We start from the raw sequence: 22,326 nt of genomic DNA, 5'->3' as shown, positions 1-22,326 counted from the left end.
AGCGGGTGGACGAGATGAGAGTGGCGGACGAGGTTCATGGTGGTACTCTCACATGTCCGCCAACTCCCATACTCTCCCCCTCAACTCGACTGACCCGATTGCCGATCGTCATTTACCGGTGCTCTCACCCCCGGTTCCACTTTCACTCACCCCAATATTGAGTGAGATGAAAGTGGTCCGAGGGCAGCAGCACCGATAAGTAGGCAATGGAGAATTGGAATAGCCGTTTGTTTTAGTGGCTGTGTGTGTTGTCGTTGTCGTTGGTTAGCGGCCAGTGTCTTATGTTTGTGCTGTGTGTAGTGGCTGCTCTGTTGTTGGGGGATGGGGGGGGGGGGGGGGGGGGGAATAAATGCCTGCTCCCGTATAACCGCCCGGATACTGTAAACTTCCGGATCTTTCGATCCGGGCGCGTGACGCTCCGAAGAGTCGACCGCATAGCATCATATGGGCGGTTGAAATGGCTTTATTGGGCTTTATTGGCAGAGTGGCGGAGGTTGGCAGTGTTAATTTTGCTCCTGCTCAACCGCATTTGGCATTTAGTGGCATTTGAAGTGGGTAGGGGATGGGGAGGAATTGGCTGGGCATAAATTGCCGAATTTGCGACCGATAACACACTGGGCATTGATAAATGCATTTTAAATTTGAAATGGCTTTTTGGTGTGTTATCGGTCATAGTCTGGTATTTGCGTGGTATTTTTGGTAATACCACGTGTCAAGGGGAATTATGGGAATGGCAGATAGGTTGGGAAGAAGAGTAAGAAGGTAAAACTAATTAGAAAACTACGAAAAATATACAATTATCTACAGAAAACTACATTAATTAACAAAAACTTATTCCTAATATCACAGGCAAGTACTAAAACTATGGACAAACTATCTACGGACATGCAAAAACTACAGAAACAACAGGATTGACATCTACAACAAATACATTGATGCAGACGAGGTAAAATAAACGATAATTGACATACATTTACAACATATAAACATATTAATTATATTTATTTTATTTCTAACAGGAGGACAACTACAACGAAGCACCGGCCGGCATAACAAACGCAATGCGAACATTACGCCGTATACCGGCCGGCTCTGTTGTCCCCCTGTGTGTTGTTTATTGGCTGGCTGGTTGTGAGTATTGGCGTGCATCGTGGGCGATGGCGAGCGGCTCTGGTCCGGCCGCCCACGTTGCATCTGTCTGTTGGTTTGGTGCAGCAGACCGAGTGGCACTGGTCCGGCCACCCGAAGATGCATTGTCCAGTGTGTTGGCATTGGCATCGAAAAGTGATGCCAACGAATCGTGATATTGGCCGCATCCAAGTGGCTGCTGGTCCGGCCACCAGGATACGTTGTCGATTGTATTGTTGTTGGCCGCATCCGAGTGGCTGCTGGTCCGGCCACCCAGGATGCGTTGTCAGGAGAATTGGCCTGGCCTCCTCGGCCACGTTCGTCGTCAATTTGTAACGGCGTTTTGAGTGGCTGGTGGTCCGGCCACCCAGTTGAGGAGGTGTTTGCTTTGGCGTGTGATTTTAATTTGTGTTTATTTGCAGGTACTTGTCGGCGTTTGGATGCTGTTGCTGGCGACCCTTGTCTGGTTTGTGTTGGCGTCAGAGGCGTTTGCAGGTGAGTATATGTGTTTATTGGCAGCCTCTCTCCTGATTCTCCTTCTTCTTTTGCAGGATTTGCTGGCGTCCGCCGGCCCAACACCAGGCCATCCCGCCCTCACATAATTGGCATGAGAGACGGGTGCGACCCAGTGGAGCGGCAACAGGCGCCAGCAATTGCGTCGTCGTTGGAAATGGCAGCTGTATGTTTGGAGTGGCGTGACGTCACGGCCATGGTCAGGCGGCAGCGTCATCAGAAAGGGGCCTCCTTTTCCTTCCCTTTGGCAGGAATTGTCAGTGTTGATGGCGAGGCAGCTTCCTGCTGGGCAGCTCTGTCTGGTGATTGGCAGGTAAGTGTGGATTTCATGTGTTTTGGCCGTTTTTCGTGTTGGCATGGCCATGGCATTCAGAGGGCCCTATGGTCCTGGAAAAGGAAAAAAATCCATCAGCCACACATACGAAAAAAAAGGGCTCTCAAAATACCTACCGCCCGCCATTCAGACACACACACACTCACATCCATTACACTTGGGCGGCCGGACCTGTGCCGTTCGAGTTATGTGTGTCGTTGTCCGCCATTGCCCACAGCTGGTGGCCGGACCAGTGCCACTCGCTCTACATTAGGGCCACAATTGCCGACGCACACACACACTCACATCCATTTCACTTTGGCGGCCGGACCCGTGTCGCCACAGTAATATGTGTGCCGTCTACTCCTGGCTCCCAGCTGGTGGCCGGACCAGTGCCACTGGTTCTCCAAGAGGGCAGCCACAGCCACAACGACGACGAGGAGGTGCTAATTGCACCTACTTCTGACGACTTCGGATGACGCCAATTTCGACGACCAGGGGGGACGACGGGGTCGGCCGGTATGCAACGCAATGTCTTTACAAGCATTGTGTTTTGCTATGCCGGCCGATGCTCCGCTGTTTCTTGTCTTCCCTGTAATTATAGAAAAAGATATAGACATTATTTTAAATTGTTATGTTTATTGTAATATTGTAAACGTAAATCAATTGTACCTGTTTTGTCTCGTCTTTGTTCCAGTGTAGTATCTCTTTTATTACCTGTTTTTCCGTCGTCTTCACTCCAGTCTACTACTTATCATTATTGTTATTTCTGCAAGTGCTTGTCTCTTCTCCGACACCCCACTACAAAATTATTACAATCTGTGATAAAAATCTTCGGCGGCAACGGTGCTGACAATTGATTATCGGTTTCAAATCGACTTTCAAATCAGCATCAGTTGCCGCCACACCACCATCACTACGGCCTAAATTGAGCCAAAAATGCTAGTCTTCGCATAAATCAACTACGCCCCCTATAAACTGCCCGCCCACATGTACATGCTACATTCCTAGTCGTCTGCCCTCAGCAGGCGGCAAGGGTAGTAGAGGGGACTGAAGACCACATACCGCATCACAGCCAACAAAACATCAAGTTGACGAACTCACAGGGGACTGCAAATCAAATTTTTAAGTTAGGGAGAATTACAAAGGGAAGAGACAGCATACTTTCGAGCGAGGCCCCACTTTACTTTCTTGACTCACACCACACACACACACACACACACTTGACACACTATTACACACACTTGACGAGTCCCCCCTTCCCCTCTTGACAATTCGTACTTTTGGAGCCTTTTGCCCCGATCGTGGAGTGGTCTCGAGTCTGGGTCTCTGTCCAAATGGAAAGTCGTGTCGTGAACTTTGTGGAGTCGAGACGTGTTCGAGGTTTAGTTTAGTCCCTCCGTCAAAGTGCCGAATATTTTGTGTCTCTCTATTTCCATTTTCCCTTCCCCCCCCCCCCCCCCCCCCCCCCCCCCTGCTGGCAGCGGGCCTATTTCGAGGTTACAAGTGTTTCGTTGCTGCAGTATTATATGTTTGTAAAGTTTATTGTGCCATCAAATGTACTAGTGTGTTTGAAGTGTCGTTTAAAGTTGATTTGTAAAACAAACACAAAAATGAACATAAATTAAATTAAGACATATACTGCCCAAAAAAAAAAAAAAAAAAATATTAATAAAGCAACGCGCTTGGTTGCTGGCGGCTCACACCCCAGCCTCTCAGCCCCTCCCCTGTTGGAGCACTGAGAGCCCTCAACCCTAAGCGGGTATATACTGAAAAAAAAAAATAAATAAAAAAACTGTGTGAATAATTTGGCTTGACAAAAACTCCACTCGCGTCGGTCGAAAAATTTATTACCAAATCCAACCAAAGCCAATCCAGCGCAGCTATGCCACGCGGATCCACTGCCAGAAGAGGACGACGACGACGAGGACCACACGGCGTCACAGCCAGGGATTGCCCCAAATCAGCCATTTCCACTGCCAGCTCCGACAGCGCAGCGACCGGCACCGTGTCAAACGCAGCGATACTGAGACGCCAATCCACCGACTCCGCCACCTGGTTGGAGGCACTTCCTCCAATTCCTGGACCGGCTCCAGCCACCATTACCGGGTATGTGAGGACCACAAATGCCGACACCACCATCACGGCCACTCCGGCCACAAGCCCCATCCCCGACCCCGACCTGCCCTGCCCCAACAGCTGGGCGGCCATTCCCAATCTCCCCACCCAGGAGCAGTTCCAGACCGGCGACTGGGTGGAGGCGGTCCATACCCAGCAGCAGCAGCAGCAGACCATCAGCAGCAGCAGCGGTAGTCGCCGGCTTGACGCATTGGCGGCAGCGGAAGCGGCAGCGGCGTCAGCCAAAGCACCGCAATGTCAAGCCAAGCCAAGCCAAGCGGTACCAAGCGCGCCAATAATTCCACTTCCCACACTCCAACACACACAGACACGTATCGATGCACCGTATGCCGATGCATCGTGTGGAGAGAGCCGGAAACAGCAAGGAGCGAGAGAAGGCGCAAAGAGAGAGCGGGTAACGACCTCGTACCAGCGACAGTACGAGAGGGCACTCGAGCAGCCTCTGCACGAACAGCAGCCAACAAAAGATTCGTGTTCGAGTGCCCGTTCGGGAGCGAGTTCGAACTCGTGTCCAAATGCAATGCACACAGCCAATACCACAACCACAACCACAAATACAACGAGGGGGAACGTTGTGAGTTGCTGCATACACCGCAACTCTACAGTTATACCCGATACTAAGTCAGTATGGCTCTCCTGCGGCAGACGCCGCTAATATTGAACCACACGACAAAGAGTGCGTGCGAGAGAGGCAGAAAATCAGTCTGAGCGTGACGTCGGGCGCTGCGTGGCCACTGCAAATTGATTTCTTGCTTTTGGCTACAAAAATGATCCGATCTGATCCAGATTCAGCAATCTGATAGATATAGTCATTATCTATGATTCTGCGTTTTTAGTTTTCTCGAATGTGCAATATTGTGGATGCAACAGATTTTCGTTCTTTGTGGGGGCGGAAGGGGGTGGGGCGAAATTCTGAGATATACGTTTTATAGTGAGATCTAACAGAAGTGCGGATACCAAATTTGGTTACTCTAGCCTTAATAGTCTCTGAGATTTGTGGATGCCCCAGATTTTCGTCCTTTGCGGGGGCGGAAGGGGGTGTGGCGAAATTTGGACACGAAACGGTCAAGGTCAGATATCACAGGAGTGTGGATACCAAATTTGGTTGCTCTGGCTCTTATAGGTTCTGAGATCCTTGAACTCATATTTTGCAATTGGCAAAGCCGGCCATGAAACCTGTGTGTTAGAGAGAGACAGAGCGAGAAAGAACGAAATTGTTTTCTTGATTCTGGCTATAATAATTATACGATCTGGTTGAGATTTTACACTCTAGAACATATAGTCATCCTCTACGATTCTGCATTTTTGGTTTTATCGTATCTTTAAAAATGTGGATGCCACAGATTTTCGTCCTTTGTGGGGGCGGAAGTGGGCGGGGCAAAGTTTTGAAATATTTTTGTAGCAGTGACATATCACAGATGTCTGGATCCAAAACATCGTTGCTCTAGCTCTTATAGTCTTTGAGCACTAGGCGCTGAAGGGGACGGACGGACGGACGGACGGACGGACGGACGGACAGACGGACGGACGGACGGACAGACGGACAGACAGACAGGGCTCAATCGACTCGGCTATTGATGCTGATCAAGAATATATATACTTTATGGGGTCGGAAACGATTCCTTCTGGACGTTACACACATCCACTTTTACCACAAATCTAATATACCCCAATACTCATTTTGAGTATCGGGTATAACAATGATGACGTACATCAGCACACAATCAGCGACATCAAACACAAAAACGACAACTACAATTACGTCGGCAGCCAGACGACGATGCCTGCTAACAGCAATGTTAACAGGCGGAATGATCGTTGAGAGGCAGGCCAAGCCGGTGGACCCAGCCCAGTGCCACAGATGTCAGGCTTTTGGGCACACCCGCACCTACTGCAGGCGTTCATTCGTCTGTATGAAGTGTGCGGGTGCCCACGCGTCCACGGCATGTGCCAAGCCAAGGGCAGACGCCCCTAAATGCGCCAATTGCCAGGGCGCCCACATCAGCGCCTACAAGGGATGTCCGGCATTCAAGGCAGCAAGGGGCCGCCTTCTGTCGCGTCGAGTGGCCATGCAGGAGTTGCGTCGCAAGCGCAGCTCGCTTCTGCAGCCATTGCCAGAGCAGCAGCCACCAGCAAAAACAACACCAGCACATCCAGGGCGCCGACAGCAGCAGCAGCAACAGCCAGCTCAAACGCCAGCCAATCCCTGGCGCGGACAGCAGCAGCAGCAGGCAGCATGGACGCCACTCAATGTCTCCTCTCCTGGGCGACGAAGAGGACAACAACATCAGCAGAAGCAGCAGCAGCCAATACAGACAAAAAAACAGACGCCTGCTGCCTCTGGCCCACGCACTGGGCGGCGCCGTCCAGAGCAGCCATTCAGCCGTTCCCAGGCACCACAACAGCAGCAGCTACAGCATCTGCAACAGCAGCCGCAGCGCGAACAACAACAGCGACAGCAGCAGCAGCAGCAGCTTGCCAACAACCGCTCCCGGCAGAAGATGCAGCCGAAACGCCAATCTTTGGAGGGATCCTGCAGCCAGGCACTGTTGGAGAATACGCAGAGGATGACGCGATTGGAAAAGAGGCTGGAAGTGATGATGTCACTACTCACCTCGCTCATCCAATCCCAGGCAGTGACGGCAACTCCAGCAGTTCCAGAAACATCGGAAAATCCACCAACAATGGCAGCAGCAACAGTGGTTGCCCCAGCTCCAGCAGCCAGGCGGTCAAAGAAACCACCACGATCAGAGCCACCACGAAAAACGTTAGGGCCAACGCCAGCCGCCATTCCAGAGACGGATCTTGAAATGGATGAAGAAAATGATGACGATGAGATGTGGGCAGATGACGACTCCATGGATGACATTAGGGCCTACGCCCGCAACATGAGGTACCATCTTGACAACCAGATATCCTGGAACGCTGTGTACTAATTGGACACATCTCTGCCACTGCATTGGATTAAATGACAAATGCATATCACTCGCATGCCACAACAAAAATGAACAACGGACGCTGCCGCCATCAAAGCATTCAGAGTGCCATGTGTACCTGGAATGGAAATACACACACACACACAAACATCCATTACACTTGGGCGGCCGGACCTGTGCCGTTCGAGTAGGTGTGTCGTTGTCCGCCATTGCCCACAGCTGGTGGCCGGACCAGTGCCACTCGCTCTACATTAGGGCCACAATTGCCGACGCACACACACACTCACATCCATTACACTTGGGCGGCCGGACCTGTGCCGTTCGAGTTATGTGTGTCGTTGTCCGCCATTGCCCACAGCTGGTGGCCGGACCAGTGCCACTCGCTCTACATTAGGGCCACAATTGCCGACGCACACACACACAAACATCCATTACACTTGGGCGGCCGTGTGTGTCGCCACAGTAAAATGTGTGCCATCTACTCCTGGCTCCCAGCTGGTGGCCGGACCAGTGCCACTCGTTCTACATTAGGGCCACAATTGCCGACGCACACACACACACTCACAGATGAGGCACATTGTGTATTCTAGTGAGTGCGGTCGTGTTTTTAAATCGTTCCGTATAATTCAGTGGAAAACGTCGGAAGTTAGCCTGGAAAAGAGGCAAAGAGTAGTTAGCGCGAGCCATAGTAGTGCTGCGTTACTTACCTGCGCGGAACGCAAGTCCGCAAGCAGAGAAGCGGCCACCTGGCCAATAGTACTGGCCGAAATCCCAGTGGGACGCCGTCGAGCCCTAGGCCGAAGGGGGGGGAAGGAACAGCAAGTAAGTGCCTGTTTTCCTATTCTTCTTCGCTGTGATTCTTGGCGCCACTTGTTGGTTGCTGCCTTCTTTTTGTTTTTGGGCAAAATTGGCCAAGCACACCGCAAGTGGTGTTGGATAACGACGGAAGAACAGCTGACTAAGGGCACGGAGCTAAGTGCTGGAAAACGACAGCGTCTGGCCAATAGAGGGCGCGGTCACAGCAACCGGAGTTGCCAGATCAACGGCCAGATCGGAGATGAGCGATCAGCGGGAACAAGCTGCGGCTTGCAGCACTCCACTGACAAGCTCATTCGCCTGGGATGAGGAGAATCCCTTTCGCCGGAAAAATGCTCTGGCGCGATCGCCAAACCAGCTGGCGGAAGCAGTGGAGGAGCGCGCAAGATCCTCTCCTCCAACGCTGCAGCGCCCCCCAAGAGGAGCAAGCAGACCAGAAGGAGAGGGCCATGGCGCATTTGGCGAGCTTGGGCCAAAAGGCCAGAGAGTTGAGGAAGCTGATGGTGCTCCCAAAGAGGTCCATCACGAAGGAAGGGACCTTCCCCAGACCATGGAAGCGACAGCGGCTAGTCCTCTTACCCAAGGGGAACAAGCCGACCGAGGAGCCATCATCCTATAGACCACTCTGCATGCTCGACACAGTGGGTAAGATCCTCGAGCGCATAATCCACACCAGGCTGGAGAAGGCAGTAACGCGTCAGCTCTCACCGAGACAGCACGGGTTTCGCAAAGGCAGGTCCACGGTGGACGCAATCGGCGAGGTATGTGAGATAGCAAAGCGAGCTATCGATGGCACCCGATGGATGTACGGGACCAAAGAGTATTGCATAGTGGCAACACTCGATGTCCAAAATGCATTCAACTCTGCCAATTGGGATCACATACTAGAAGAATTGAGAAACTTTCAAATACCGCCGTATCTGCAGAATATCATCGCGGACTACCTAAGAGACCGAGTGCTCATATATGAGACGGATAAAGGGACACGTGAGCACCAAATCACTGGAGGAGTTCCCCAAGGATCGGTCCTCGGCCCGCTGCTGTGGAACATCATGTATGATGGAATCCTCAAGATGGATATGCCAATGGGCGCCACGGTGATAGGCTTTGCCGACGACATAGCAATAGTCGTAGTGGCAAAACAGAAAGAAGCGGCGGAAGAAATCTGCAACGACGCGGTAGAGAGAGCCAGAACATGGCTATCAGGGAGGGATCTCTCATTAGCCACCCACGAAACGGAGGCGGTGCTCATAAGCAGCAGGAAAGTAGTGGAGACGGCCACGATCCGAGTAGGAGACTGCACAATTAGCTCCAGTCCAAGCCTGAAGTACCTGGGGGTCATGATTGACTACAGACTCAGCTTCAAGCATCACATGGCGTATGCAAGCAGCAAAGCAGGAAAGACGGCAGTGGCCCTATCCCGCATCATGGCCAACACCGGAGGCCCGAAACAGCCAAGGCGAAAGCTACTAGCGAGCGTAGTTGGCTCAACGCTAATGTACGCTGCACCAATATGGGTTGATGCAATGAAGCATAAAACATATGCCCGAGAATGCAACGCAGTCCAGAGGCTGTGTGCCCTGAGGGTGTGTTGCGCATTCAGAACGGTATCCCAAGACGCCGCACTTGTGGTAGCAGGAATGATTCCCATCCATCTGCTGGCAAGAGAAGCCGTAGGAATCAGGGCACAGCGAACCCTGGGGACTACGGACCAGGACACCAGAGGTGCCTTAAGGCAGCGCACAATCCTGCAATGGCAAGATTCGTGGGATAACAGCAGCAAAGGGCGATGGACCCATAGGCTAATCCCAGACCTGAAGAGTTGGCTGAACCGTAGCCATGGACAAGTGGAGTATCACCTGACACAACTGCTGACAGGACACGGTTGCTTTAAAGCCTACCTGCATAAGTTTAAGCACGAGGACGACCCCTTCTGCGTGGTCTGCGCAGGGGTCATCGAAGACGCAGAGCACTGCTTCTTCGAATGTCCAAGATTTCGGCACGAACGAGAGGATCTAAGCAACAAGCTTGGAAGAATGCCAGCGGTGTCAAACCTGGCAGAATGCCTGCTGGAGTCGGAAGGAAACTGGGCCTCGATTAGATTCATGGCAGTAACTATGGCTACCAAACTGCGTCGCGAAGAAAAAGCACGCAATGCAAGGAGATAAAGGATAAAGGAGATTATTAAGAGAAGAGCCCTACGGGCATCTCCCCCCGGCGAAGTAATATCTCGCGACAGTACCGCCGGGATCCGGGATAGGGGTGGTTGGTTTTAGAGCGGTTAGAGTCCCTCACTTCGGCTTCGGCTGAGTCGGCATGAAGCTTTCCTGTAGTCACACAACAAAAAAAAAAAAAAAAAAAAAAAACACACACACACACTCACATACATTTCACTTTGGCGGCCGGACCCGTGTCGCCACAGTAATATGTGTGCCGTCTACTCCTGGCTCCCAGCTGGTGGCCGGACCAGTGCCACTGGTTCTCCAAGAGGGCAGCCACAGCCACAACGACGACGAGGAGGTGCTAATTGCACCTACTTCTGACGACTTCGGATGACGCCAATTTCGACGACCAGGGGGGACGACGGGGTCGGCCGGTATGCAACGCAATGTCTTTACAAGCATTGTGTTTTGCTATGCCGGCCGATGCTCAGCTGTTTCTTGTCTTCCCTGTAATTATAGAAAAAGATATAGACATTATTTTAAATTGTTATGTTTATTGTAATATTGTTAACGTAAATCAATTGTACCTGTTTTGTCTCGTCTTTGTTCCAGTGTAGTATCTCTTTTATTACCTGTTTTTCCGTCGTCTTCACTCCAGTCTACTACTTATCTGTATTGTTATTTCTGCAAGTGCTTGTCTCTTTTCATTTAGTGTATTTCCTTTTATTTTCCACGCAAAGCACCTGCATTGTTTACCTTTTTCTCTTTATCTTTACTTACCACGCTAGCTTCCAAACAAACCAATCAAAACCTGCAAATAAAATACAATCAAAATCAGCCAAAACAGATATAGACTCGCTTACCAAATTCAACGCAAACCTCCAAATAAACAAATTGAACCTGCAAATAAAATACAATTAAAATCAGTCAAAACACAAATTAATTTACTTACCACGCTAGCTTCCAAACAAACCAATCAAAACCTGCAAATAAAACACAATGAAAATCAGCCAAAACATAAATAGACTCGCTTACCAAATACAACGCAAACCTCCAAATATAACCAATTGAACCTGCAAATAAAATACAATTAAAATCAGTCAAAACACAAATTAATTTACTTACCACGCTAGCTTCCAAACAAACCAATCAAAACCTGCAAATAAAATACAATCAAAATCAGCCAAAACAGAAATAAACTGACTTACCAAATTCAACGCAAACCTCTAAATAAATTAATTTAGCCTGCAAATAAAATGTAGCTAAAATTAACCAAAGGAAAAGCACAAATAGACTTACTTACCAAACTCAACGCAAACCTCCCAATGGACCAATCGAACCTGTAAATAGAAAATAATTAAAATCAGTCAAAACAAAGGTTAAAAATCCAATAAATATAACAACACAAATTACCTAACTGGATTCCTGACACTTGATCACCAAACCTACAAAACATAAACCTGAAAATAAAATAATATTAAAATCAGCCAGGAGTTTCATATCATCCACAGAATGAAGCATATGCGCCGCCGTTCTTCTTAGAGTTGCATCGGTTGGATTCGGCCAGGAAAAGAGGGACGAGGCGATGCCGCGCTTGCGTTGCCGATGCTTGGAGGTCTCCCTGTCGTCCATACCTCCGTTTCGCACCGGATGAGGGGTCCAGGAGCGGCCTCACAAAATTTTTATGTCTAAGCCAGAAAAAAGAAAACACAAGCCGATCTTAACTTAACTTTAACCTAAATGTTAAATGTTTCCATAAATATTGTTATATGTTACTATTGAGTAATAAGAACATTAATAAAGCAAGCTTCAGGTCACTCTAAAGTGCCCTGAGCCAACCAAAACAAAAAAAAAAAAAACAGGGGCATGTGTTCGCTGTGCAGATTGCGGCATAGTGGCAGGAGCGGCAACTGTGTTGGTGTTGGCTGTATTTGTTGTCCGTTTCTGCTGCCTCTGTTGTTGCTGCCGCAGCTCGTGCTGCCTCAACTGCTCCCGGACAATAGCCTCTAGCTCCTCCAGTGTCTGCCTTTTCTTCTTCGGCTTCCCAATTGGCGGCCGCTGCTGCCGCTGCTGGTGATGGCGGCCCCGTCGTCTGGCCTGCTTCCTCTCACCCTCACCCTCATCGACACTCCCACTGTCGATGAGGGCGCGGCGTCGTTTTGGTGTTGGTGGGATTGGTGGTATTTGTGCAGGCTGGGCATTGGCCCGGATCGACCCGCTGCTCGAGCTCGAACCAGGTTCGACTCGCAACAGGTTCGATCCGGTCGTGTGTGTGTGTGTGGCTGCCCGTTGGCCGTTTTGGCGCTCCGCTATTCCGCGTCGGCTTGCCGGCTCTCCTCCGTCTTCTCCCTCTCCCGTTACTCTCGAACAGTTTTGTATGTCCGAGAGCGTGAGAGGCGGGAAAAGTGGCGTCTTTTCGGCCTTTCCCTTTGTGTTTGGCGGGATTTTGGGATTTGGCGGGGTTGCGGGATTTGCAGTTGGTATTGGCGCTGCTGTTGCTGCTGATGTGATGGGGCTCGAGGGGGGAGTGGCTGTGGCCGTGGATATATCGGCCATGGCAATGGCTGGGTACTCACTCGCTGGGTGGCTGTGGCGTCGGCGCTCTGCATTGGCTGGGGCGTTGGTATTGGCGCCTGCGCCGAGGGCTCTGCTGCTGCTGCTGCTATTGGCGGTGTTGGTGTTGGTGTTGTTGGCTGCTGCTGCTGCTGCTAGGGCGCCTCTGCGGTCCGCTCTGCCGCCGTCGCTGTGGCGTCTGTTCGACCCTCGTCTGGCCGCGAGTGGCTCTGGTCCGGCCACCCAGGATGCGTTGTCAGTAGTATTGGCCTGGCCTCCTCGGCCACGTTCATCGTCGGTTTGTAGTTGCGTTTTGAATGGCTGCTGGTCCGGCCACCCAGATGAGGAGGTGTTTGTTTTGGCTTTGATTTTAATTCGTGTTTATTTGCAGGTACTGTCGGCGTTTGGATGTTATTTGTGGCGACCCTTGTCTGGTTTGTGTTGGCGTAAAACAGCAGGTGAGTATTTTGTGTTTTGGCAGTCTGTTTCTCCCTCCTGTTTCTTCTTCCTTTTGCAGGATTTGCTGGCGTCCGGCGGCTCAACACCAGGCCATCCCGCCCTCACATAATTGGCATGAGAGACGGGTGTAACCCAGTGGAGCGGCAACAGGCGCCAGCATCTGCGTCGTCGTTGGAATTGGCAGCTGTTGGTTCGGAGTGGCGTCATCAGAAGAGGCCTCCTTTTCCGCCCCTTTGGCAGAAAATTGATGATGTTGATGGCGAGGCAGCTTCTTGTTGGTCAGCTCTGTCTGGTGATTGGCAGGTGAGAGTGAATTTCTTGTGTTTTGGCAGTTTTTCGTGTTGGCGTGAATTGACTGTTTTTCTTTGTGTTTTAGTGGCTGGCCTCTGGACTTTTGTTGGATTGGCGGTAGTGCTGCTGATGAGGCCTCCAAATTTCGCCCATTATGCCTCGAGAGAATTGCAGGAGTGGCGAGGCAGCTGCTGGAGGGGCAGCTCTGTCAGTTTAATAGCAGGTGAGTATGTTTAATGGTCATTTGCAGGTTGTTGTTAATTGTGTTTAATTATTGTCTATTTTAAGGTGGCATTGGCATTAAACTTCTGCTATTTGTCGCAATCAGTAGACGCCGTATAATCCGTCGCTTTCAAAGTCGCCACTGGATTGTCCATTTAGGAACCTACGTAGGTCATCGTAAGGCTCTTCGTCGGTCCATTGGCTGTCGTCGTCCATGTCCATATCCGGCTCACCGTCCGATATGGCTACTGCTGCTGCTGTATTGGCGGCTATTGGGACTGCGGCTGCTGTTGCTGCAGCCAATTTGGTGAGTTGCTCTGCCATCTGTTCGATCCTCCTTTCCAACTCTGTTATACGCTGTACGTATAATTGCAGGTTTTGAGCGCAGCTGCCATCGCACTGGGCGTCTGGCCGCTGCTGCTGCTGGTGTTGGCGTGGCGTCGGAGCATCATTCGCGATCGGCTACATCGGCTGGACCCTCTGGTGTTGGCGCCCCCTGGTCGATGGCTGGGGATGTTGGTCGCCATACCGATGCTGCTGCCGATGCTGCCGACCCGGTTGTTGTTGGCGTTGCTGCTGCGGGTTATGGAGTGGCTGTGGATGTGGCTGCTGCTGGCGGCGTTGGATTGGCTGTTGTCGGTGTGGTGTTGGCTGCTGCTGCTGCCGTCGATGCTCCTCCTCCCTGGCGAGCCTGTGGGCCAGGAGCCGCTGCCTGGCTGCCTTGTAGGCGCTGCAGCCCTTGTAGGCGCTGATGTGGGCGCCCTGGCAGTTGGCGCACTTGGGAGCAACGTTCCTTGGCTTGCTGCACTCCGTCGTCAGATGTCCACCCGCGCATTTCATGCAGACAGCAGCTCGTCTACAGTATGCGCGGGTGTGGCCAAACACCTGGCATCGATGGCACTGGGCGGGGTCACGGGAGACTCCAAGTCTCTCAACCGTGATGGGCCTCCCACCCAGGCGTCGCAGCTTCAACACCCCGCATTGGCCACGGTCCGGTTTGGGGGCGATATCAGCCTCGAAGAGGTTGAATTGGCGGCTGCGATCAAATCGATCGGTGATCACCCTTACAAACCGAACCGTGAACCCCTCATTCAGCATGCTGCTGCGAATCCAATCCGGCGGCGTGGAGTGGGAGAGTCCTCGGATGAGGATCCTCAAGCCACGTTCCTGGCTGGGCTGATGCCCGAATTCGCCGTGCCGGATGTCATCGTCGGTGGTAGTGGCAGGGGTGTTTGTGATGGTGATGGCGGTGGTGGTGTTGGTGTTTGTATTGGCGGGTGTATTTGTATTTGTATTGGCGTCATTATTATCTCTATTGTTAATTGTGGTATTGTCTGTGTGAATGGCTGGTGATTGTCTATGTATTGGCTGTTGTCGATGTTGGTGATGGCTGTGGGTCTGGCTATTGGCAATTATAGTAGTGGCAGGGGCAGGGGCAGGGGCAGGGGCATGTGTTGGCTGTGCAGATTGCGGCATAGTGGCAGGATCGGCAACTGTGTTGGTGTTGGCTGCATGTGCCGTCCGTTTCTGCTGCTTCTGCTGTTGCTCCCTCAGCTCGTGCTGCCTCAGCTGCTCCTGGACAATAGCCTCCAGCTCCTCCATTGTCTGCCTTTTCTTCTTCGGCTTCCTAATTGGCGGCCGCTGCTGGTGATGGCGGCCCCGTCTTCTGGCCTGCTTCCTCTCACCCTCATCCTCATCTTCGCTCCCACTGTCGATGAGGGCGCGGCGTCGTTTTGGTGTTGGTGGGATTGGCTGTGATTGTGGTTGTGATTGTGGTTGTGTAGTTGCTGCTGTTTGTCGTAGTATTGGTGCTGACTGGGCTATGGCTCGGATCGACCCGCTGCTCGAACTCGAACCAAGTTCGACACGCAACGGGTTCGATCCGGTCGTGTGTGTGTGTGTGTGGCGGCCCGTTGTCCGTTTTGGCGCTCCGCTCTTGCGCGTCGGCTAGCCGGCTCTCCTCCGTCTTATCCCTCTCCCGTTACTCCCGAACGGTTTTGTATGTCCGAGAGCGTGAGAGGCGGGAAAAGCGGCAGCGAGAGCGGCGTCCCATCGGCCCTTCCCTTTGCGTTTGGCGCGGTTTTTGTGATGTGTCTCGAGGGGGGAGTGGCTGTGGCCGTGGATATATCGGCCATGGCAATGGCTGGGTACTCACTCGATGGAAGGCTGTGGCGTCGGCGCTCTGCATTGGCTGGGGCGTTGGTGTTGGCGCCTGCGCCGAGGGCTCTGCTGCTGCTGCTGCTATTGGCGGTGTTTGTGTTGGTGTTGTTGGCTGCTGCTGCTGCTGCTAGGGCGCCTCTGCGGGCCGCTCTGCCGCCGTCGCTGTGGCGTCTGGTTGACCCTCGTCTGGCCATTCCTCTGGTCATGGCTGGCTGTTGGTTTGTGTGTTGGCGATCTGCTGCCTGTTTGTTGTTTTTAATTGAAAAGTCTCTTGTGTGTGTGTGTTTGTGTTAAATGTATTTATTGGCACTTTTATTCTCTTTTTGGTTTGTGATGTGGACGGGAGCAAAAGTTTGTCAAGGTAAGTAATGGGTGTGGTGGAGGAAGGGCGGCACGGCACACGACAGACACCACAAAAAGAAAACAGGGCAACACAGAAAAAAAACGTCAATGGCGACACGGCACAGATCGATAGATCATGTTCACCGAAAAGGGAATCTTTCCCATAGGCGATGGCCTTTTGGATGTAGATGCCGAACGCTTTAACGGATTGCTCGTGTCGCATGACATCAACGAGATCTACGAGGTGGAACAGACGCCGTTTGCCAGGGGCAAATTCGCCGCCGTTCGCCGTGCCATTCACAAGAACACGGGCTCCCATTTCGCGGCAAAGTTCTTGAAGCGACGCCGACGCGCACAGAGCAGCGACAAGGAGATCAAACACGAGATCGCCGTCCTAATACTCTGCGAGGGCGAGGAGAACATTGTCAATCTGAATGCGGTGCACGAGACCCGTTCGGACACAGCCCTGCTGCTGGAACTGGCCACTGGTGGCGAGCTGCAGACCATACTGGACAACGAGGAGTGCCTGACAGAGGCCCAGGCCCGCCACTGCATGCGAGAGGTGCTGAAGGCTCTCAAGTTTCTCCACGACCGATCCATTGCCCACCTGGACCTCAAGCCACAGAACATTTTGCTCGCCGGCGAGCGTATAGAAGATGGCCTCAAGCTCTGTGACTTTGGGATCTCGCGCGTTGTGTGCGAGGGCATCAATGTCCGCGAGATGGCCGGCACACCCGACTACGTGGCCCCCGAGGTGCTCCAGTACGAGCCACTCTCCCTGCTGACGGACATCTGGTCCGTGGGCGTTCTCACCTATGTCTTGCTCTCCGGCTTCTCGCCCTTTGGCGGGAACACCAAGCAGGAGACCTTCCTCAATATCTCGCAGTGTGCGCTCACCTTTCCGGACAACCTATTCGGTGGCGTCTCGCCAGTGGCCATCGATTTCATACGCCGCGCATTGCGAATTAAGCCAAACGATCGCATGAGTGCCGCTGGATGCCTGGAACATGTCTGGCTGAAGGATGAGAGCTCGATGGATAGACAAATGTATCTGCAGGCTCAGAGCGATGCTGAAGAGGAAGAGGAAGAGGAGGAGGAAGAAGACGACCTTGAGGATGAGGAAGTGGAGGAGCCAGTGGCCGAGGAGAAGGCAGAGGAGCAGGAACAGCAACAGCAGTCACAGGAACAACAAAAGCAACAGAAGCCAAGCAGTGGCAGCAACAAACCCACGCACAATGGCCACCATCGGGCCCACAGCAATGGGAGCAGTAGCAGCATCTCAAAAATACCCATTGCCACGGGGAAGCTCCTGGGAAGCCCCATAAGCAGCACCAGCACCAGCACCAGCACCAGCACAGAGACAACGACAGCCATACACACGCTGACCAGCAATGGACACGGACAGAGCAACACGGTCTGCCTGTCCGCCAAGCCCACTCAGATCGTGACACCCACACGTCGAGCCTCCGACTCGGACAAGGAGAACACATACACGGCGACATTTGTGAAGAAGCCCCCGGTGCAGGCCACCATCCAGCTGGGCAGCAACGGCCTCGACGAGTTCGCCACAGTGGTGGCCACCCTGACACTCTTTCCCGATGCGCCCACCACACCGAAAGTGATCCGCAAGGCACCCACGGGAGAGTCCCATGGATCGGCCACCTCGGTGAAGGCTCTTGTCAAGAAGTTTCAGCTGGAGGAGACGCTAGTCTGCCCCGGACACAGCAGCACCAGCAGCCACAACGGCCACAGTCCCGTCAACGGGTGCGGCGGCAGTAGCGGGAGCAGCAACGGCAACAATATGCGACGCAGTGCAGGGGGAAACAGCAGCAACATCAGCTACTCGGCAGCAGCCGCGACAGCAGCACGAATGAACAGCATTCGCCGCGCCTCCGACCCGCTGATGGCCGTCTAAAAGACCCAGCCACAGAACAGCGGCGCCAACAGCAATAGTTCCAGCAGCAACAGCAACAATCCCAGCCCAGGCAGCAGTCCCAGCTCGGGCAGCACGGCCACCCTGCTCCTGAATAGCCATCGCCTGGCGTCCGCGTCCGCGTCCGGGCCAGCCAGCACGGTCGCCAGCACCGCTGTAGCCTCAAGCAGCAGCACCAAAGCTACTGCCACTGCCCACCATCTGCACCACCACCACATGCACCACGAAAACACGAAAAACGGCCAAAACACATGAAATCCACACTTACCTGCCAATCACCAGACAGAGCTGCCCAGCAGGAAGCTGCCTCGCCATCAACACTGACAATTCCTGCCAAAGGGAAGGAAAAGGAGGCCCCTTTCTGATGACGCTGCCGCCTGACCATGGCCGTGACGTCACGCCACTCCAAACATACAGCTGCCATTTCCAACGACGACGCAGATGCTGGCGCCTGTTGCCGCTCCACTGGGTCGCACCCGTCTCTCATGCCAATTATGTGAGGGCGGGATGGCCTGGTGTTGAGCCGGCGGACGCCAGCAAATCCTGCAAAAGAAGAAGGAGAATCAGGAGAGAGGCTGCCAATAAACACATATACTCACCTGCAAACGCCTCTCACGCCAACACAAACCAGACAAGGGTCGCCAGCAACAGCATCCAAACGCCGACAAGTACCTGCAAATAAACACAAATTAAAATCACACGCCAAAGCAAACACCTCCTCAACTGGGTGGCCGGACCACCAGCCACTCAAAACGCCGTTACAAATTGACGACGAACGTGGCCGAGGAGGCCAGGCCAATTCTACTGACAACGCATCCTGGGTGGCCGGACCAGCAGCCACTCGGATGCGGCCAACAACAATACAATCGACAACGTATCCTGGTGGCCGGACCAGCAGCCACTTGGATGCGGCCAATATCACGATTCGTTGGCATCACTTTTCGATGCCAATGCCAACACACTGGACAATGCATCTTCGGGTGGCCGGACCAGTGCCACTCGGTCTGCTGCACCAAACCAACAGACAGATGCAACGTGGGCGGCCGGACCAGAGCCGCTCGCCATCGCCCACGATGCACGCCAATACTCACAACCAGCCAGCCAATAAACAACACGGGGACAACAGAGCCGGCCGGTATACGGCGTAATGTTCGCATTGCGTTTGTTATGCCGGCCGGTGCTTCGTTGTAGTTGTCCTCCTGTTAGAAATAAAATAAATATAATTAATATGTTTATATGTTGTAAATGTATGTCAATTATCGTTTATTTTACCTCGTCTGCATCAATGTATTTGTTGTAGATGTCAATCCTGTTGTTTCTGTAGTTTTTGCATGTCCGTAGATAGTTTGTCCATAGTTTTAGTACTTGCCTGTGATATTAGGAATAAGTTTTTGTTAATTAATGTAGTTTTCTGTAGATAATTGTATATTTTTCGTAGTTTTCTAATTAGTTTTACCTTCTTACTTTTCTTCCCAACCTATCTGCCATTCCCATAATTCCCCTTGACACGTGGTATTACCAAAAATACCACGCAAATACCAGACTATGACCGATAACACACCAAAAAGCCATTTCAAATTTAAAATGCATTTATCAATGCCCAGTGTGTTATCGGTCGCAAATTCGGCAATTTATGCCCAGCCAATTCCTCCCCACCCCCTACCCACTTCAAATGCCACTAAATGCCAAATGCGGTTGAGCAGGAGCAAAATTAACACTGCCAACCTCCGCCACTCTGCCAAACGCCCCAATAAAGCCATTTCAACCGCCCATATGATGCTATGCGGTCGACTCTTCGGAGCGTCACGCGCCCGGATCGAAAGATCCGGAAGTTTACAGTATCCGGGCGGTTATACGGGAGCAGGCATTTATCCCCCCCCCATCCTATCCCATCCCCCAACAACAGAGCAGCCACTACACACAGCACAAACATAATACACTGGCCGCTAACCAACGACAACGACAACACACACAGCCACTAAAACAAACGGCTATTCCAATTCTCCATTGCCTACTTATCGGTGCTGCTGCCCTCGGACCACTTTCATCTCACTCAATATTGGGGTGAGTGAAAGTGGAACCGGGGGTGAGAGCACCGGTAAATGACGATCGGCGATCGGGTCAGTCGAGTTGAGGGGGAGAGTATGGGAGTTGGCGGACATGTGAGAGTACCACCATGAACCTCGTCCGCCACTCTCATCTCGTCCACCCGCTCGAGAGGTCGCGATCGTCGGACGTGCCAGAACCGTTTCGTGTCGTTTTTTTCGTGTCGCCGTTTTTCCGTTGTCTTGCTGTTGTGCTTTGTTTTCTTTTTTGTGGTGTCTGTCGTGTGCCGTGCCGTGCCGTGCCGTGCCCCCGCTCCCTCCACTCGACAAACTTTCTGCTCCCCAATAAATGTGATTAATTTTAAACGCCAATAAATAACATTAAGTTATAAAAACACAAACCTAACGAGAGACAAACTGTGTAAAGAGACAGAAAGTGCCAATAAATACATTAAACACAAACACACACACACAAGAGACTTTTCAGTAAGGGAAAACAACAAACAGACAGCGGAAGTTTGTTTTCAGTTTGTGAATGTAAGGAGAAATACTATTTAATGAATAATTTTAAAAGTGAAACTTTTAACAATTACGCACAAATAAATTTAAAGAAGACCTGTTTCACCAATTTACTTAATGGCTTTAAAGCCAACTGCACTAAATAAAGGGGAAAAAACAAAGAAATAGACATCATTCAGGATGGTGCCATATTAGTTTCAGGCAAAAATATCGTAGACAATACTACTTTGTTAGGATCGTATCTCCTTATATTCAACAACACAATTGTAATAAATAATATAACCCACATAAATGATAAGGGTAAAATTCTAAGATATATATCGCATCATAGATATAGCGATTTTGAATTAGTTGATTATATACAATCGAATGATAAGCAATTTTCTTTTGATAATGTTAATATTTTAAATCCCCTTATAACATTAGGTAATACGGCCTTACCATTGACAACATTATTCTTAATCATTTTGATATTGATAATGTTATTTTACTTCGGCTATAAATTAACCAAATTTGTACTTATTAAATCAATAAGAATACCGTCAGAAGAAATAGTGGAAAGCAACATTCAAATACTGTCAGAAGAAATTAGAGCTCTATCAGAACTTCAAAATGTATCGGGACGAAACATTTAAGAATGGGGGGAGTTAACGTACCCAATTCTATTGAGCTCTTATACGAGTTGTAAACAATCTTTGGCTTTCCAAAACGAAAATAATTTCAATCTTGGGCCTCCGCCTAATTGATTTCTAAGATGTACAATCTCAAGGGCTCCCGCCGCAATCCCAATCTTTGACACTCGCCTAAATGGAAAACCAATGTTTGCCCACACCCGGCTTCTCATAAACAATCTCACTCCCGGCTTTCTGCAGATCCTGCACTTTAGGCATTTTACAGTTCTCTCTTTGGATGACGAAATCCAATACTCGGGATGGCGAAATCAATTGAAATGTTTATAGAAAAACTATTCCCGAAAGGGATCAACGATGCAAAGATCAGAAAGTTCAAGTCAGTCTTGATCCAGAAGCGACACCGCAAAGTCGAGCTAAAAATTAAGATCGCGCAAACCCTTTGCCCGGAATCCTTTGTGACCCTCTACTTAAATCTATATCAGTGAAGTTAGAAATAAAATAAAAACTTTTTTAAAACACAATCCGCTACCGCAGTTATTTAATTTGTACAAGATTTTCAGCTGTAGAATGTAGAATATTTCAGCCTGTACAAGATTTTCAGCTGTAGAAGCCTGTACAAGATTTTTAGCTGTAGTGTTCAATTTTTGTTTGTTGTTTGATTGATTTTTGAATTGATTGTTGTTGTTTGATTGATTTTGTTGTTCTGAAGGCTTGATCCACCGGTGACCAGGGACGCAGGATGGCTCTAAGCTATAGTATTTATTGTACGAGTAATAATCAACTAGCACAGAACTAGCATTTAACCCGTATTTAGAGCAGACTGTAAGTTTAAGCTAGTCTGAAATTGTTTTTATTAACATACGAATAATGAAATTGAACAAAACCCTTAATAATTTGTTGTCAGTAAGTAAGTAGTATATAATGGTTATATAGACAGTAAATATTGTATAAACGAATATCTTTACTATATGTACCATTTTGTACCAGAGTAAATATTTTGTAATTGCAAATGTTAGATTTATGCATTCTTGAATTTTCATTTCTTTTTCTTTTCGTTATAATAGTTTTATTATCTTTAATTGGTTTTCTGTTTTCGTTTTGTTTTTTTTTTGCATTTGATATGATTCGGCTCAAAATGTGTGTGTTGTTTACGCACATATTAT

At 50.5% G+C, this 22,326-nt stretch overlaps 1 protein-coding gene and 1 long non-coding RNA gene across 2 annotated transcripts; one reads left to right on the top strand and one right to left on the bottom strand.

Moving 5' to 3' along the window:
* Positions 1–11,213: 11,213 nt before the first annotated feature.
* LOC117191257 lies at positions 11,214–11,669 on the bottom strand. The gene is made up of 3 exons (XR_004473982.1): positions 11,421–11,669; positions 11,311–11,347; positions 11,214–11,252 (listed from the first exon to the last, which is right to left on the bottom strand). It is a non-coding gene; the product is annotated as an uncharacterized LOC117191257 (long non-coding RNA).
* A 4,435-nt stretch (positions 11,670–16,104) lies between these two features.
* On the top strand, positions 16,105–17,964 carry LOC117191258 (death-associated protein kinase related-like). The gene has a single exon (XM_033396175.1). The coding sequence runs from the start codon at positions 16,171–16,173 to the stop codon at positions 17,947–17,949; it is 1,779 nt and encodes a 592-aa protein (XP_033252066.1). The 5' UTR covers positions 16,105–16,170; the 3' UTR covers positions 17,950–17,964.
* The last annotated feature ends 4,362 nt before the right edge of the window (positions 17,965–22,326 follow it).

This window comes from Drosophila miranda (genome assembly GCF_003369915.1).
Source record: "Drosophila miranda strain MSH22 chromosome Y unlocalized genomic scaffold, D.miranda_PacBio2.1 Contig_Y1_pilon, whole genome shotgun sequence".
Classification (NCBI taxonomy): domain Eukaryota; kingdom Metazoa; phylum Arthropoda; class Insecta; order Diptera; family Drosophilidae; genus Drosophila; species Drosophila miranda.
This window is presented reverse-complemented; position numbering and strand designations above follow the sequence as displayed.